The following is an 18599-nucleotide window of genomic DNA, read 5'->3' as shown; positions in this document are numbered from 1 at the left end:
TGTATGGGCACCATATCTTTTTTTACACGGTTTTGTTTTGCATGGTAGTCTTTGGAACGTATCCCCCGTGCAACAAGAGGATCGGGTGTAATATAATACACGGGCTATAAACAAGCTGCCATTGTGCAATGCGACTTTTTAAAAAATATTATCTTTTTTCTACCTACCAATTCAACAAAACTAAAAACGTCTCAAAAATGTTATCAAGAGTTTTAATACTAAAATTTTATTAGGCTCCCTTTTGTTACAGTCCAAACTCTTTGATAAATGATAGTATTTAACACTAATTCAAATTATCTTGCAGCTAAAATCTTGAATTGATTTAAGATTGATACAAACTATGTAATTCAAAAAGGAAACGACGGCATACCTATCCGGGTCGAGCGTTTGCAAGTGCCTCATGCAGTTGACAGTTCCATGTAGAGTCGGATCGGCGAGAGCCATAACTCTGAGTTTGAGCAAGCAGCAGGTAACGAGGGCCCGTCCGCCGGCCCCTCTCGCCAGCTGCCGAGACCTCTGCACATAGATCTGAGCGTTGCGGCGACCCAAGCTAGCGAACACTTCCTCCACTTTCCCTGCCGGCAGGAACAGATGAGGCTTGCAGAGCTCGGCCACCTGCCATTTCAAAACATAGTTATACAGAAGATTATAGTTAAATAGAAGCTTAACGACTAGCGATTACAATATGTTAAAGCATTAGTATTTTTTTTTACTCCTACTTTTTTGTATATTAAAGAATTAAATAATTTTATTACTAATAACCAAACCATTATCTTCAAATTATACTCGTTTAGTTGACAAAGACATAATATTTTGACAAAAATTAAATATAAATATATATAATATAATAAAATACCAGTATCCTATAATACTATGCCAATAAAAATATAATTTTCAATAAACACATAATATTTAATATTGCTTTTTTAAAATTGCAAATTTATTTTTGGACTAAAAAAATCTCTTTTAAGGTTTTTAGATCCGCGTTAAGCCTTCGGTGATTAAAATAGTCACAAAGACATTGGACGTGGCCAGGACATGTGTTCCAGATCCCACCAGAGAGTAGTCTTGCTCTATGTACTCTTGAAGCAATTTACGCACTGCAGGTTTCACATTGCGGGTATTGTGAGATGTGGCAATGGACCGAGAAGTGGCACGACCTTGTGCTTGCCCTATGCCCCAGTGCTGAGGCATAACACACCTGATGCACAGAATATCGATGAAGACTATGCATTGATGAAAGTTGAATTAATAGATCTAATTTTCAATCAAATCAAGTAAAACCATTGCATTTTACAGACTGCAAAACCCTCATTGAATAATAGATAAGCAATCTAATTTTCATCAAGTAAAATCGTTGATTTTACACACTGCAAAACACTAATTTTTGATGAAAGCTATTGTCATGCTATTACCTTTTATGAAAGACTTATTTTATATAATATGACTATTAAACTGTTAAAGATTTTATAAAATATTCTTCATAAACGATATTTGACAAAGATCTTTCTAGATCTAAGATCTAACGTTATTATTTTACCTTGGCGTCCAGCATAGCTTTTCTCTTGAGGCTCTCTTTATATTCGTCTTCGAGAAGTTCAAAGTTGTCTCTCAGTCGGACCTCGAATGGATCGTCAGTCATTTCCAAAATGAATTCTTCAACCTTTAAAATAATGCAATGCATAGAAATTACATTATGCTTATGAACTGATAAGAAATATAAAAATATAACCAGCTAATTTCAGTCAGCAGCAGTGTAACCCAGTTTCAAATCATGCTTCAACTGCTATTATTTTCTATTTTATGTAATTGTTCATCTAAACAATTATGATTTATTGTATAAAAACGATTTCTTTTAGGTTACTAATAATTATCCAAGAGTTTCACATCTCTCAGTGTGGCCTTAGTAGATTGGCACATAAATCTCATAGTCTATTGTTTGCTATGAATGAATATGCGATGCAAAATGATTAGCAGCTAATTTACCACATTAGCAATAAATTTTGTTAGTTTCGGCAGAAAACAAGAAAAAGTGGAGGGGCACCAAGCAACACAAAGCGGAATCTAAACACAGCAATAGTAAGTATAGATAATAAACACATTACCCCTTTTACACGTGCATGGATTTACTGCTGACAGTACGTATTATCGCGGCCATAACAAGATGCTGCATGTGTAAACATGCATTGTCATGCAAGTTGCAAAATTGCATGCATGAATCAAAAAAGTTCAGAAGCTTCTGAATTTTCATGCAACAGTTGCGATTTTTTCGATCGGGGCCTGCACAGTAGAACGATAGTGGCAGACCTGCCAGCAAAAAAATGAACTACACCGCGGAGACTCATTTTGAGGTTAACCGATCTTTACGACCTGTCAAATAGTACCATAAAATGACAACATCGCGTCTCCCTTACTCTTGAAGAATCAGATTTGAGAGACAGTCAGTACTTTTAAGCGTAAACAGTTATTGTCACGATAGTTTAAAATATACACTATTGCTGCCAGTAAATCCATGCACGTTTACAGGCGCTATACCACGGCCTAGTTTCAGCACACGGAAAGGAATCACATAACATGCACGGCTGAACAGTTAAGTGGCTCCACTGTAGCAACTTTTTTTCAGCTTCAAAAGCTTAAATACATATATTTTTATTTAATAACATTGTTATATGTAAATACTTACTTTTATATACAGATCACTCGGCAAAGGACTCTTAGATGTGAATTCTTTCTTCTTGTAATTGTGAATCAATTTAACCCATTTGGTGAGAGATACAAATTCATCTTGTACTGCCTCCGCAAACTTATGTTCGTAGGGAAATATCGCCCTGAATGATAGAATTGATACGCCCCTGGAAGAAGAGAAAAATTCATGCTAATTATATGGAACGTTTTGAAATAATTCACAAAAAAACTTTGTGGTAAAGGAATGCGAAAATGTACGAACACTTAAATTTTAGAAAATGGGAGCATTAGATTTAAATCTTGGAATATTTCAAAACATTCAAATCACTTTAAAAAATGCTTTTATCAGTACGTATACCTGGTATCGAATTGTCAATACGAAAGATCTTTCATCGTCGACAATATTTTGTCACAAAATAAAAATTATTTGCGGACACCATTGACCAAAATAAGTTTGCCTGCCCTACTTAATATCAATAAGGTCTGAAATGTTAAAAATAACAGATTTGCTATAAAGATGTTGCAATAAAAAAGGGAATTATTTGAAAACTGCATGTTAATAAAATATTTAATATGTAGCCCATGGTAAATCCGCTCTTGTTTTTTGCATTATAACAAGAATACGCAATACACCGGTAGCGAGGGGTTGAGGTAGACTGTTAAGATTCAACATAAATAGTACACACTAAAGTTTGTCAGTCATATTTACAGTAAAACCTCGTTAGTAAGAACACTGATAATTCGAAATTCGCCGTAATTCGAAATTTTCTCTAAAAAAAAGTCCCGTGAACATTATTTTCATATAAAACCATACCTTTAATTCGAATATCGTAATTCCCAAGCATACAAAAATATTCAATAAATCGTAATAAAGTACACTATTTCATGAGCAAGTCATTGGAAATTGTGACAGACTTTTCTTAAAAAATCAATAATTACTTATTTTAAGAAGGTAATAAAAATAATGCTGACATTTTATGACCCAATTCGGTAGGCACATCTATGATCGGAAACTAAATTAATGAAAATCAAAAAAAAAAAAATTTTCAAAATTTTAATATTTTTCCCCCATACATTTCATAATTCGTAATTCGATTTTTTTTTCGATTTTCGGTCCCATGGAATTCGTATTAACGAGGTTTTACTGTATTTGTTTTCATGAAACTAAGAATACAATTTGCAGACGGTGCTGGTTGGTTTTTAAAATTCTATTAAACCCTACCTAAACCAAACCATAATCGATAAAAAATATTCTTCTATCTATAAAATATAAATTTTGTATGGTTTAATGGCATAATTTTAGATATTTTATAAATAAACGAAAAATTTTGATGGTGTGGATTAGTCAGAGTTTAATTGAATTAAAAAAAACTAACCAGCACCATCTGCAAATTGTAGTCTTTAGTTCAATGAAAACAAATACGTTTGACTAACAAAGTTCAGTGTGCACTATTTATGTCGGATCTTAACAGCCTACCTCCACCCATTGCCACTGAATTACACAATTGTAGTATGGTATAAATAACATTTTTGTCACACTATTTTATTTGAGTTGAAGGCAGTAAATAAGGACTTTTATGATGCTGGAAGTTTTAGTTCCCACATCATATTTGAATATTTCCTGCTCCAAATCACTTTTCAAGTGTGATGCATTTAAAATTCTTGATATGAAACTATAAGAACCGCTACCATGTCTTATTCCATTCCATGCTAAATCCTTCGGCGTTCTGGCGTTCCTCTCTAATCTTGGTGCTCTCGTGAATCCTCTCCAAAGATACTCCCTCGATGGTGAAGATTTCTGCTTCATCCACGGCTATATGGCAGCAGCTCCATGACAACGAGAAACCGGCTTCGTCTTTTCCAAACATCATCTCGTCTGAAAGAAGAGATTTAATGGTATTAAGAAATTCAATATGTATACAATTATTATTACTTGACTACTTCTCATAATTGATTTGTAAATACGGTTGGACAGCAATAATTTGATACCGGTTATACGAAGCAATGCGAGAATTTTAAATTCCGACAAAAATAATTAAACTTGTAGAGATGACAATGACACCAGTACAATGCCGGGTAAAGCTTCAAGCGGAAATATCCGAGCCATTTGTATCACTGAATGGCCTAAGGCAAGGTGACGCTCTGGCATGCCTTCTTTTCAATATTGCGCTAGAAAAGGCGATACGGGATGCAAAGATTGAGGCACGATATTTACTAAGCCTGTGCAGCTGCTGGCGTATGCTGATGATATCGACATCATTGCCATATCAGAATTGGCACTGAAAAAGGCATTCACAGCACTAGAAGCCTCTGCCAAAAGAATGGGTTTACAAATAAACGAGGCAAAAACTAAATACATGCCTGTCTATGTCACACCACGAGAAGTCGCACCAAAGTTAGACATTGGTGCATACAAGTTTGATACGGTCGACAGTTTCATATACCTTGGATCTCTTGTAACTCGACATAATGATATTACAGAAGAAATCAACAAGAGAATCATGTCTGCGAATAAATGCTACTTTGGTCTATTAAGACATTTTAAGTCCCGCTTACTATCTCGTCGAACTAAAAGCACTCTTTACAAGACACTTGTAAAGCCAGTGCTCACCTACGCATCGGAAACCTGGACATTAACTCTGAGAAATGAACGAGCCCTGAACATCTTTGAAAGAAAAATTCTCCGCCGTATATATGGACCGATAAGGGATGGCACCAATTGGAGGAGAAAATATAATGCTGAGCTCTACGGGCTGTACGAAGATTGCAGTGCAGTTCAATCAATTAAGATTGGAGACTGCGATGGCTAGGTCATGTGCACCGTATGAATGACAATGAACCGGCAAAGAGAGTGATGTGCAGCAATCCAATAGGACGTAGAAGAAGAGGAAGGCCAAAGATTCGCTGGTTAGATGGAGCTGCCAGTGACTGCCATATTCTGGGGGTACCAAATTGGAAGGCGGCCACACTGGATAGGGACAGGTGGAGGGAACTGTTGGAGGAGGCCAGGACCCACACCGGGTTGTCGCGCCCCTGATGATGATGATGATGAGCAATAATTTGACATTAAGATTGTGATGAATGGCCCATCCGTTCTGCGAATGGTTTTAAAGGATCTGCCATACTTCACGATTATTTTGGTTGCGAGGAGGCAGTAAGGATTAGCCTCATTACTAGACGTTGAAAAAACCTTCTCTATATAGAAGGCTTTCCATCTCTATAGATGGAGACAAAATAATTATATAAAAGTGAAGCTGAAAATAGTACCCCGTCCACACGTGCATGAATTTACTGCTGACTGACTACTGGATCAAAAAATTAGTTCAGAAGCTTCTGAAAGACTGTGAGAGTAGAACGATAGAGGCGAACCTACCGGAAGAAAATGAACTAGACCGCACAGAAACTCATTTTGACATTTACTGATTTTCATGACTTGTCAAATAGCACCATACAAGATCGCGTCTCACTTACTCTTGAAGAATGAGATTGACGAGACAGTCAGCACTTTTACGTGTAAACAGTTATTGCGATAGTTCAAAATACACACTATTGATGCAAGTAAATCCATGCATGTGTACAGTCGCTATTACGTTTCCAAATGCGAATGATTAAATTTGTTGCTACTTATTTGTAGAAAACTTCATACCATCGTCAAAAACTGTAAGTATTTCAACATAATTTTATATTCAATCAATTATCAGTCTATTCCTCAAATTATTAAATATACAGATATCGCCATGATAAACTCTAAAACTTGACTTTGTTATGGATGGATGTGGACCATTATTATTTATACAGCATTATATTTATTTGACAGGGACGTTTAATACAACAGAAATAATTTAAAATATTCAGATGACCAATCACAAATAAATTCAAACAACAGTATGTATACCATATGTATATTATAACAAAACGCCAAGACATGCCGCTAAAGAAGTTACCTATAAACAAAGGATTATAGCCGCCATCTTTCAATGCGGAATTTCTGTGGTTATTAATAATAATTAATTAACAACGTAATAAATTAATAATTGGTTGGACCAAATTGTGGTCGCATTCATCCATAGTCCCCATCTACTCAAATCCCCTTATTTATTATTGTCACAAGACCAGACAATGAGCAATTACGGGTACTAATACGACCGTAATGGCGAATAAGGCAGTCAGCTCAAGTGATATCCAGAAAGCGGACGTGGGTAAGTTGTTATACTTCACCGTCGCTACCTACCTACAGTGTGACTCGTCCAAACATATCTGTTCGACCTTTTTTGCATTAAGCCTGTTACAGTTTGAGTGAACGTCGCGTCCATCAATCATCCATCCTTATCTGAACTTATCATCATCATTCATGAACCTCATAATATATCATCCATCAAAGTGTATCGTCCGTTTACCAGTGTGTGAGTGCGTGAACACCGAACCAGTTCCAGTGCGCGCCAGCCCTCTCAACATCAAAGGTCAGTCATTGTCTGGCATACTGTGTAAACCCCTCCCCCCCTAAATCCGTAATTCACCATCAACTACCATTACCTTCAAATTACAGTCCACTACTAAAAGGGCCACCAATAATAATAATAATAAATTAACCTTTATTTAATCATGATAGTTTGACAATTAATACTCACCAAATGTAAACACCATATTATGCCGTGATGATAATTTGAGTCGTAAAGCTATGTCCCCTTTGAAAGCGATACACCAATGCCTGCTTTCCTTTGCACCAACACTCGGCTCTTCATTATTACATCTAAGTTCTGTCCTTACTTCGTTTTTAAACCGCTTCAAGTCCTTGACGACATTCAAACACTTCAGATGAAGATTAGTACTCCACTGCACCTCGACAAGCTCCAAGAACTGATAACTGGATACTTGATCTTCGAATTCACAGCGGGCCAACTTAATATAACAGAACGCAGCTATCATTTCTTCAGCACGCTGACAAATATAATGTCCTTTATACGGTACAATATCAGCTATTTTAAAATCGGATATAACAAATCCCAATTTAGAAGTGTTTTTATCAACTGTAATAGCGTCAATTCTAGTCATTAGGCATAAATTGTCTTCTGTAACTGTAAATATGTTGACATTTGTCAAAGACACGTTTATTGATAACTTGTTATCAGATTTTTTAATTGTCTGAACTTTTTGCGGTGTTGGATTACCCGTTCTGTAATCATTCAAGCATTTGATGGCTAGAATGACAGTTGTGGCAACCGTTGGACCCCATTCGGCTCTGAGGCAGTCCAGCATCGCTTCGATTTTTGTCCCAGTCGGCCCGTGACTTCCCCATTTGACAAGAGCCACTCCAATGAAGAATCCCGTTCCCCAGGAGTGATATTTCTTCAGCGGAGTGTCTCCAGCGCCGACTTGGAACCAAGCGGAATCGATAAGGAGTTCGGTGCTCCAGTGACGCATGCCAAGAATCAGGCGGCCAAAGTTTGATTTGTAAGGAGATCCTGAAATCATGTGCATTGTCAGTTAAGTTACAAGGTTAAGACATTCTCCATTCATATTAAAATGTATTATTTTTCTTAATAACACTACAAGAGGCTATGAGGCACAATGATAGTAGTGTAATTAGTAGGCCCCGGATTTGTGTGCAACAAAAAACATGATTATATGCATGCACGTATGCACTTAAAATCAATAAAATATGCACTAAAACCTAAGAAATATGCAGTTAAAAATTGACATTTTTTGTGGGAAAAAATTGTAAATACCCACTTTACCCAATATTACTGACAAAAATTCGAATAACTAGTTAATAATTTTTCAACATAATACGATATCAGAACAAAAAAACACAAACAAAGAATATAAAGGTAATCAATTACAACTTTCAAAATAGTTTTTTCACAAGTACCTACAAATAATTGAATAATAAATGCAATGTAAACCAAACATAACTTAAAAAACAAAAACGACACACTTAACTATTCCTAAATACTATTTTCTGCTTTTTGCCCGAAAAAAAATTACATTATTTTTTTCAATATTATGCTCTGGCATTAAAATTTTCCGCATAGGTATCTGTCAGTATTTTGTTTATAAAGCCCAACGTCCACTTGGGCAAACTTTAAATAATAGTGCCCGAGTTGACTTTTTTCACTGATAAATCCACAGCTCGGAGATGGCATTAAAATGCAAGTGCATCTAAACTATATTCCTTCCTAACTTAGCTATATTTCGATAAAATAATTTAATAAAACTAAAATTATAAATTCAAAAGCTCTAAAATATGCATTTATTTATGAAATATGCACTAATGTCTCAAATATGCTCTAACGTCTCAAATATGCATTTATATGCACAATAAAATTTTATTTTTGGATTCTGTGTCTTTCAAAACAGATTTCTGTGCAACTCTCATAGCTGTGCATACACCCTAACAAAACATGCACTAGCATATAAATCCGGGCCCTAGTAATTAGTAATAGAAGTGAAACAATCACAAACACCCAGGCTTCGAAAAAATCACATGAATTTTTTGTGATTTCAGCGGGAATCAAACTTGGAGCTCCCGGATGAAAGGCTAGCATCTTACACTGGAATACGAGGGCCGCAAAACGAAATCTCCTGGCGATTCAAATGTGAAGTACAAGAATGCACGTAGTACATTAAATCATGGTCGTCTACTAAGTCTAAACTAATCATAGTTTCTTATCGTTATTGTTAAATATTCATTGGAATTCTTTATAAGTGTAAGCATTGAGTTTTCTGTCATATTTTTGTAAATGTGACGCATAGTTAGTGCCCAGTCTCTGAGCTGGGAGCTACACAAATATTAATCGCGAAATACTGCTATTTCTCTCATTTCACTAGAGCAATGGCCGGCAACTGAGGCATTTGACAAATTCACATTTGTAATTATTCTTTAATATATTCATGGATAAAGTCAAACATGAAATAGTTAAATATGATAACGATGCTGTAGATATAAGAAAACACAATTACCGCAAAAATGCTACACAAAAAGAAATCTCAAAATTTAAATGTTAGGTAAGACTCAGATAGAAGCAGTGATTACTGTACTTTGTTACTGTACCATTGTACCACTGCACCTTTGTTATTGTACAGTGAACCATGTTCTTCGGACAGACACAATGTTTAGAAATAATATATCTTACCCCGCATGTCGGCGAGTTGATCCAATTTGATTTTCAGTCCATTGCAGGCGAGGGTGGCTGTATTTGCACCGCGTTTACCCGCCAATGACACTTCCCAAAACTCGGCGCACCCTTGGACTACGCACACCGAACAGAACTCCTCTAACCACGGCGCCACCTCTTTATCTTCAAGGTAAACAGATATTTTAGGTAAGGGTAGAAAATAAAACACAGATATCAAACAATTCTAATCACGATCTTCATAGTTTAGCCTCAAAAACACACATATTAGAAAAATCCTAGAAAAATCTGACACCGAGTGGGATTTGAATACGGACCTTTCAATTACCAGGCGAGTGCTCTTAACTAATTAAGCTACCAACCCAAATGACCTTATACTTACCTATGCTATCCGAGATATTTATATTTCAGTCAATAAAACGCAACTAATCTTGAGGGTTTTCAAAACTATTTATTTTCAATAGAAAGAATGCTACATTATTGCCGTAGCAAAGGGTGGAAGTAGGCTGCTAAGATCTGCCATAAATAGTGCACATAAAACTTTGTTAGTCATACATATTTGTTTTTATTGAACTAATACTACAATAATTTACAGATGGTCTTGGTTAGTTTCTAAAAATCAATTAAACCCTGCCTAACTAAACCATAATAGTTTTGGTATAATCGGGGATACGACAAAATTGTGCACACATTTCAGTCATATTTATTTGTTTTCGTTGGAATAAGAATACACATTATTCCACATATTGTTGGTTCATTTTTTTAAATTCATTAAGCCCTGCCTAACCAAACTATAATAGGTAAAAAATAATAAATAAACGAATATTTTTTGACTATTATCTACTATGGTTTGGCTTGGGCAGGGTTTAATTGAATTATAAAAAACTAACATACACATTGTGGTCTTAGTTCAATGAAAACAAATACGTTTGATTGATAAAGTTCAGTGTGCACTATTTATGTCGGATCTTAACAGCCTACCTCCACCCTTCGCCACTGCGTTATTGTGTGTATTGTTCAGTCTTGAATAAAAAACGATTGAATTTTAAATGGTTGCTCGACCTATTTGGTCGATACTCTGAATCCACAGACACATTGAATGAACAACACAAGAATGTACTAGATGAGGGAGTCAAGCCCATGAGCAAAGAAGTCAGTAGTAGACATTCTGCTATTCGTCCAATATGTGCAATTACTAATTTATTAATTACCAATAGAATTAACATAAAACTATAAAATGAAAGCAAGAACATGAATAATGTAAATTATATAGAGGTTAATTTAATATTAAACATGGTTGAAATTGTAAATCAAAATACAAAATATATTATTAGAAAGTAGATTTGAATTCAGATGGAATGAAATCGGTAACCAACCTTTCTTTGGTTCAATTTGAAGACTATCAGAAACTAAGTCAAAGTCCCTTGGAGGGAAGTATGTGGATATCCACTTGTAGACGTCTTCATGGTTGTACGAAACAGTGAGTAACGTGATGATCAGATACAGGTTTAGTACTTCTTTCTCCAACTGCGTGAAAAAGAAAATAATTACCAAATAATAATTTTTCTTTGAACTGTTTTGCTACATTATCACCGATTGAGAATAATAATTGACTCTGTTACAAGCACGAATCGTGGAGAAAGGAAGAAGAAGATAGTATGCTAATAATTAGTAGAGAATATAAGACAACCGATAAATGGGGCTGACATGTAATAATGTATTTTTAGGAGTACAACATTTTTAAAACTCACCTTAGCATCCAGTTTCAACTTGTTGAGGAAAAGAAGCTTCTCTTTGTTGTTATTGATTTTAAGTTGCTCCATTTGAAACGCAAGATAGACCTGTGGAAGTCGAGTCGCCACAGAAGTGTCAACCAGTAAATCCACGTCCTCGAAATCTTTCTTCTCCTGCGTCGCTGAGAACCTTGCAATTATCTGAAAGACAGCAGTTATCGATCTATTGTCTGTTTGTAAACTCCATATTAATTTGTAGATTTTAATATTTCAATATAGAATTCTACAGTACAAGTAAATACTAACTAAATTGTTTTAATGACTTACTTGTAGACTGTGCAATGATGCACAAAAATCATTTCGGCTACTCTCCCGGACGCCGGTAACCGTCGTGCCATTAATTTTCAAGTTGAAATTCTGAAACAAACAAAATATAACTACATATCATGCACCTTGGACTAAACGTCTTATGAATTTTTAGTTTAACAGCACTTGTGGCATATCTGGAACATATTTAGTGTGGTACAGCCGCGCGGCTTAAGCGTCGGACTACAGCGTCGTGAGTCCCAGGTTCGATTCCTGGGTCTGGCAAGTACACATATTGTTTTTCAATTTGTGTTCATATTTTATAAATTCACACATTAAAACAATATAAAGGCGTCAAAGTGATGATGGGCAGGCTACATCCCTCGACGAACGGAGCACCGCTGGAAAAAATATTTAAAGCCTAAAAGACATACATAGCAACTAGTAATGACCAAAAGAGTGGAGACAGCAAGAAGATGCCTTCATCAAGAAGTGAATCAATAGTGGCTGGGATAATGATGATTTATAGCAGTTGATGTATGGTAATATGCGATATTTCTGGTAAATGAACCTAGATTATAATCTAAATAATTATACATTGGGTATCAGTTGCCTTTTTATGTACAATTTTCTAAATATTTCTGGTATTATAATGTTTCAATAAATTATTCTTTACCTTGGGTATAATCGGTGCAATTCTATAAAACAATTTGTCTTCCGGCTGAACAGAAGGTCGCGGCGGGGGTGTCGAATTTAATTTGGAATAAAAACGCTTTTCCTGAATGAACTTGAAGATGCCTTCACTCAACGTCGCCGTCGGGTTACTCAAACAGCATTGAACCTTCTGCAAAAATTAATATACATAATCAATCCTTTTTTAATAAAATTCTTCAAATAGCAAAACAAAGACGCTTCTCATAACATTTATGTAAGTATAATTAAAATCGGGATAATTAGTTAAATACATGACTTGTAGTGGATGCATCAAAACAGTTAAGCCTATCTTATCTTAGTACTTGGAATAGTTGCAGCAGCATTTGACATAATACAGAGATTCACAGGTGTATTCACGTCAGAACCAACGTACTCGTATATTAAAACATTTGCATTCTGACGGTGCTGGTTTATGGTAGCAGGTCATGTCATAATATTATGAAGAATCAGAGTAATTTTATCCATTGTTTTAAGAACAGATGGTCATGTTATAGTAGTATATTCTAGTAGGTATATATCTGAGGTATTTTCAAATTGTGCATGTTCAATATAAAAAATGTTACATTTTCAAATTTTGTGAATTATTTGTTGAATAAAAGAAATAGTTTATTAAATTATTAACAAGTTCATGTACATTATAATTTAAATTTGGAGTGATTCGGCCGTCGGTTAGTAATTAGGGCACTTAATTGATACTTTTGATTTAAAACACAAAAGCATTTCAATCATATGTAAAAACTACTTGTTAATTTTGTCATAATTAAATAGGATGCCTGTGGCTTAATTGGTAAAACACATTGACGCGAATCCAGCTGGTACAGTTTCGAGTCCCATCAGGTGTCATATATTTTTTCAAAGAATTTTTCAAGTAGGTATCTGAGGTATTTGCAAATTACATAAATGTATGTAAAATGGAATAATATAGCTAAACATGACAATATTATTCAGAGAATTCCGGGATAATGCAATTGCAATCCCTACATAGTTGTGTTATTCCTACATAGTTGGCAACGATCTGATATTGGACATAAATTGGCCACAAGTTACGGGATCCTTAAGTGGGTCTTAATTTAGCCTGCATGTTCTTCAATCCTACAGGATATTGGTGTTCTAGAAAGCCACTATCTACAGGTTTTATAGATGAATGAAATAGAAATAATACCTCAACATTTAGAGGTGCCTCGACCAGCATGGTAACTTCAAGAGTTATAGCCTGCATAGAGAGTTCGGCGAGACAGGTCTGATGACGATGAGGGTCGTTGGCTCTCCGTAACAATTTGGCTCGAGCCTCCGACAGGGCACCAGCCAGCAGAAGGCAGTTGGGAGTTCCGGAACCTCCCAATCGGAACGAAGTGGCCGTGGCGTGACACAGCCACCCTGCTCCGGCACCAGCCCCCTCTTCCGCCCGCAATATCATCACTGTCAGGTTTTGAACTTGCACCGAAAGAAACTGAAAAGAATACGTTAAGTCAAAGGTTATCCTACTATAGACATCCCGCATAAACCTGAAGTTCGATAGTTTTGACAGAAAATATGACGTAGTTAGAGTGACGCCGAGCAAGATAAAACGATGAAACAGGCTTTATGTAAGAGCAGTGGAAAATAATAACGGTAACAATAATTCAATTTACCCTATGAAATTCTAGAAGAAAAACACTTTACATGTTCTTTCCCTCTTCCACTTAGGCGTTCTAATAAGAATTATATATGTTTTTCTCACTGTAATTAGGTCGTCGAAATCAGTCCCTTAAAGTTAGGTGCATATTTAAAGGACTTACGCACCTAAGTATGGCTCTGCATCGTGCTCTAAGCATGTCTAATTGGTGTTCCAGGGCAAGGGATAGGAACAAGGAATAGGAGATGGTGGAGAGCAATGTTGAAGGCATTCATAACAAAAATAATACTAATATAAGTATACAAACCTGTGCAAATAATACAATGCTCGATGGTAATTCCATGTCTCTGAAGTCCAGGACATTTTTAACGACTTCATTTACAAGGTTTTGATTGGAGGATGCAATCGGTAGGACGTTTGCGACGAACGAGTTCTGCTTGGAGAGGAGAGGCTTCAATAATCCGCTGCTGCTCTTCACGGGTTTCTTTTCCACCACATCTTTGTTAACCCTCACATCGCGGATAATCACCGAAAACAACTTCGTCTCCTCGGAATTAAATAGACTACTCCGAATTCGAACTTCTTCAATGTTCTGGAAGAGAATAAAAAAAAAAGACAGTTTTAATATTATGTATAGTAGAAGATTTTGCAATCTGGATAATCAATGATTGATTTCTTGCTTGGAGGAACTCTTGAAATATCTTATAAAATCATAAGAGTAATTTATACCATAATACAGTTGTGTAATGCAGTGGCAATAGATCAAGATAGGCTGTTACGATCTGACATAAATAGTGCACACTAAACTTTGTCAGTCATACTTATTTGTTTTCATTAAATTAAGAATACAATTTGCAGATGGTGCTGGTTAGTTTTTAAAATTCAATTAAACCCTGCCTATTCCAAGACATAGATAATAATCAAAAAATATTCGTTTATCTGTAATATTATATCTAAAATTGAAAGTGTGGAAAAATATGGGATAAACTTAAACACATGTTAAAGAATATGTTATGTTCAATAGTTACGTCTGTATCATATTATGCAATAAAGTTTATGACGTAAATGTAATGTGTATTCAATACTCAGGCAGTCGGTGTGCTTTGTTTATGTCGATGACTATGGGTGTCTTATATTATTATGTTAGAGATTTTTAAATTATATATATGAAATCTTTTTTATTTATATTGAATCGAGCTCTAATATAGTTACATCATTAAATGGTATTAAATTGTGTATTACTACACTACTCTTTAAGAGTATAAAATAGCTTAATTACTAAGGATCCAAGTAATAAGTTAATTGGATTATTCGAAAAATACAAATTTTTCAGTAGAAGCAAAAAGAACAATTTTTGTTAATGTTTTTGTTTACCATTCATTTAATAAACGATGACTCAGTGGTATGCAACTTGTTACAGTGTAAGATGATACGCAATTCAATTAAAATCGCATATGTTTTAAATGAGATAATTTTGTTTGTTTTCTCAACTAACAAAATTGCCATTTTTTAATAACACAGTTTCCCTGTGGAGTTCATAATTAGCCGATTCAGTATTTATATTACCTGCTAATTCGTTACTAATAATGACATTCTTAATTGTTATATTATTAAGATGATAACTTACAATTGTATATCCATTTTTAACAATTATTACATCTTTCAATGTAAACTTTGGTATGACTATTCTTCCGACTTTTAATTCGATTTTGTATTTCCTTTTGAAGAACCAAGCCAGCAATCGAGGTATTAGCCTGCAAATAAAGCCATAAATGCTCAATAAATTTTACAATAGAAGTAAGTAAACCTTTGAGGTTATTGTAGAATCTTGTTATTATTAGTTGGTTTATTATGATGTCACTTTTGAAAATAATATCGTAATGCAGATGTTTGATGAATATTTTACCATGATATGGTGCAGTAAACTGCGGTGAATATTAATATAATTATCAGGAGGACAGAGGCAGTACTCATTATTCCATTTTGAAGTTATATTATTTTGTAAACAGCTGAGATGTCAGTTGTGAATTGACAGCGCGATGACAGCTACTTGCCGCGATGGAATACCGTTATCTATAAAGTAGTATTGCTAGCAAAATAAATAAATAACATTCAGAAAATACTCTTTATATTAAATAATAATAAAACTCTTTAAAGTGAAGAATTAATATTACTTCACTACTATCACAGAACAGACCTTGGTAATTTTGTAGTACATCCTATTCCATATCGTCATTGTGGTTAAGATATTTTGAAACCACAAACCAAATCAAAACCTAACACACAACCTACCCACTTATTTTTAGGTTACATGAGGTTGTAGGTAGGTAGGTATTAAGGCTTTGGTTAGTTTTTTCGTCACAAAAGACCTCACAAAAACGACATTATTATTATTATTGTAGGTAGGTACTATAAAATTTCCACATTTTACCGTAAACCTAACACGTAGTAGTTAAAACGTGAAAAGTTTTTAAAGATGATTTTATATTATATTATCGTAAGACATTTTTAGGTTTTCTTCCGTGTACTGACAAAATGAAAACGTAATAAATGTCCATATTCGAGGCAATGTTTTCACATTTCATCGGAAATAGCGACGCGCGGTATTTTGGAGTGTTGTTTTGATTGAGGCGAGAAAATTTGTGATAATAATATGGACTGTTCAAACACCATTTAATTTGATATAATTATTATGTTTGCAGGCGTGAACCAAGCGTGAACCAAGATATAATATATTATAATATCTACATTGAGTTTCAAACTTTTCAAACAAGTAATTAATTAATTATTAAATTTGAAATTTATTTATTTTCCATAATATTATTATAATAAACATGTGAAATAATTACAATTTGAAGGCGTTCACAACATGACATCAAAAACGAAGAAAATTCGTTTTAACAATAATATCTAATTATAGTACGATAAGAAGAATAAAAAAGTAGGTAGGTACCTATATGCACCTAGCGGAAAAAAACTATAAGTTGAAGCCTGCAAACGAAAAGATTTTTAACTAATTTATAATATTTTTTATATTTAATTAAAAAAAACATCGATTTTTATATAAATATTAATGTGTATAAGTAACTTGAAAATATTCTTTTTATTTAAGTATATCAATGATTTTAATCAACAATGATGACTACCAGTGGTTTATTTTTGTCTATTGTGTGGTTAGGGATTTTTTATGCTTTGGTGTTTGGATAATATTTTATACCCAACTTGTGAGAAATACGCATCTTTTAAGGTATTAAATTTTTAATTAAAATTTGGTAATTTAATAACTGTTTGATTGGTTTGAACTATTTCGAGGCTCCTTTTTAAATTTTCTGATGAATCCACTGTATCAAAGAAAATCGCCGCTGTAAATCTGGCAAGAACAACGGTATGTTGGCAACGCTGACTGTACTTCAACTGATGCGGAACCCAATCACCTCATATGTAATATGCGTATTCGTTCCTTCATCTGCAGCCCCTGCACCGCCCATAAGCAACGAATTACCTGCCTACCCTCACTGGACGTGTCGAATCAGTGACGTCCCGTGGGGGTAGGAAGATTAAGCGACGCTTGGGGCGGCAGTTAGTCGAAGGGCGGCATTTGGTACCTATAATATAATATAGAAATAGGTATCTAAAAAAAACTGTTTACATGTTGTACAATAATAGCATAATAAAAATGGTGTGAAAATAATAAATCTGTGTATTGCTAAATGCTACAAACCAAATGTGTCAGAAATATCAACCAAATAGAACCACAGACTCCAGTGATTTGAGTTGAGTGTTTAACATAATTCCGTAATTAATTCGATTTTTATATCTAAATTTAATTTTGTATATTTTAGCTTTTTAGTGGTATCTATATAATATATTTTTAGTAAGGTATCAATACAATACATTTCTTTGATATTGGAGTCATGAAAGGATGATAAAAAATACGGTAGGTATAAAAAATGGGGCGGAATTTTGTCAATGGACGTCAGTGTGTAATGTATTTTTCGCAAGCATACATTTGTTTCAATTTGATTTAAAAAGAGAATTTTTTTTTAAATATATTTAGATGTTCCATACACGTTTTTTGTGATTATCTCTACACCAAACAAAATGGGCAAGATGAATAATTTTGGAAATGGGCGACTCGTATGACGTATTCCTTGATTTTAAATCATAATAGTATAGTCTCTATGGTTCCGTGGAATACCAGTTGGCATACACTGAATACTGAATTGTAGAGTGAAAGAGTGAACTGCTCTTTACAATTGGTAGGGGGCCATCCAAAGATCCTAGCCTGTGGGCCCATCTCAGGATGCGGTAGCCATGCCTCTTACACTAATATTTTCCAGCATCTTAGGCATAATACAATAATATATAGCAGTTTGTTTTGGCTGGTAACAGGCGTTAAAGAGGCTAAAGCGA

General features: G+C 34.6%; 1 protein-coding gene across 1 annotated transcript in view; it reads right to left on the bottom strand.

Moving 5' to 3' along the window:
• The window catches only part of hob (bridge-like lipid transfer protein family member hobbit), a 43266-nt gene extending 27020 nt beyond the window's left edge, over positions 1 to 16246 (bottom strand). Inside the window, exons 1-14 of the mRNA XM_085958360.1 lie at positions 16093 to 16246; positions 15814 to 15940; positions 14494 to 14778; positions 13734 to 14021; positions 12534 to 12701; positions 11879 to 11968; positions 11570 to 11752; positions 11195 to 11345; positions 9819 to 9983; positions 7314 to 8147; positions 4375 to 4561; positions 2684 to 2852; positions 1541 to 1663; positions 371 to 615 (exon numbers count right to left, since the gene is read on the bottom strand). Of these exons, the coding sequence (XP_085814486.1) occupies positions 371 to 615; positions 1541 to 1663; positions 2684 to 2852; positions 4375 to 4561; positions 7314 to 8147; positions 9819 to 9983; positions 11195 to 11345; positions 11570 to 11752; positions 11879 to 11968; positions 12534 to 12701; positions 13734 to 14021; positions 14494 to 14778; positions 15814 to 15940; positions 16093 to 16160 (3083 nt within the window). The 5' untranslated portion in view covers positions 16161 to 16246. The remainder of the gene's footprint in view (positions 1 to 370; positions 616 to 1540; positions 1664 to 2683; positions 2853 to 4374; positions 4562 to 7313; positions 8148 to 9818; positions 9984 to 11194; positions 11346 to 11569; positions 11753 to 11878; positions 11969 to 12533; positions 12702 to 13733; positions 14022 to 14493; positions 14779 to 15813; positions 15941 to 16092) is intronic.
• Between the last annotated feature and the right edge of the window lie 2353 nt (positions 16247 to 18599).

Source organism: Rhyacophila brunnea, unplaced genomic scaffold (assembly GCF_057557595.1).
Source record: "Rhyacophila brunnea isolate RB1 unplaced genomic scaffold, BYU_Rbru_1.0 scaffold_7, whole genome shotgun sequence".
In the NCBI taxonomy this organism is placed as follows: Eukaryota; Metazoa; Arthropoda; class Insecta; order Trichoptera; family Rhyacophilidae; genus Rhyacophila; species Rhyacophila brunnea.
This window is presented reverse-complemented; position numbering and strand designations above follow the sequence as displayed.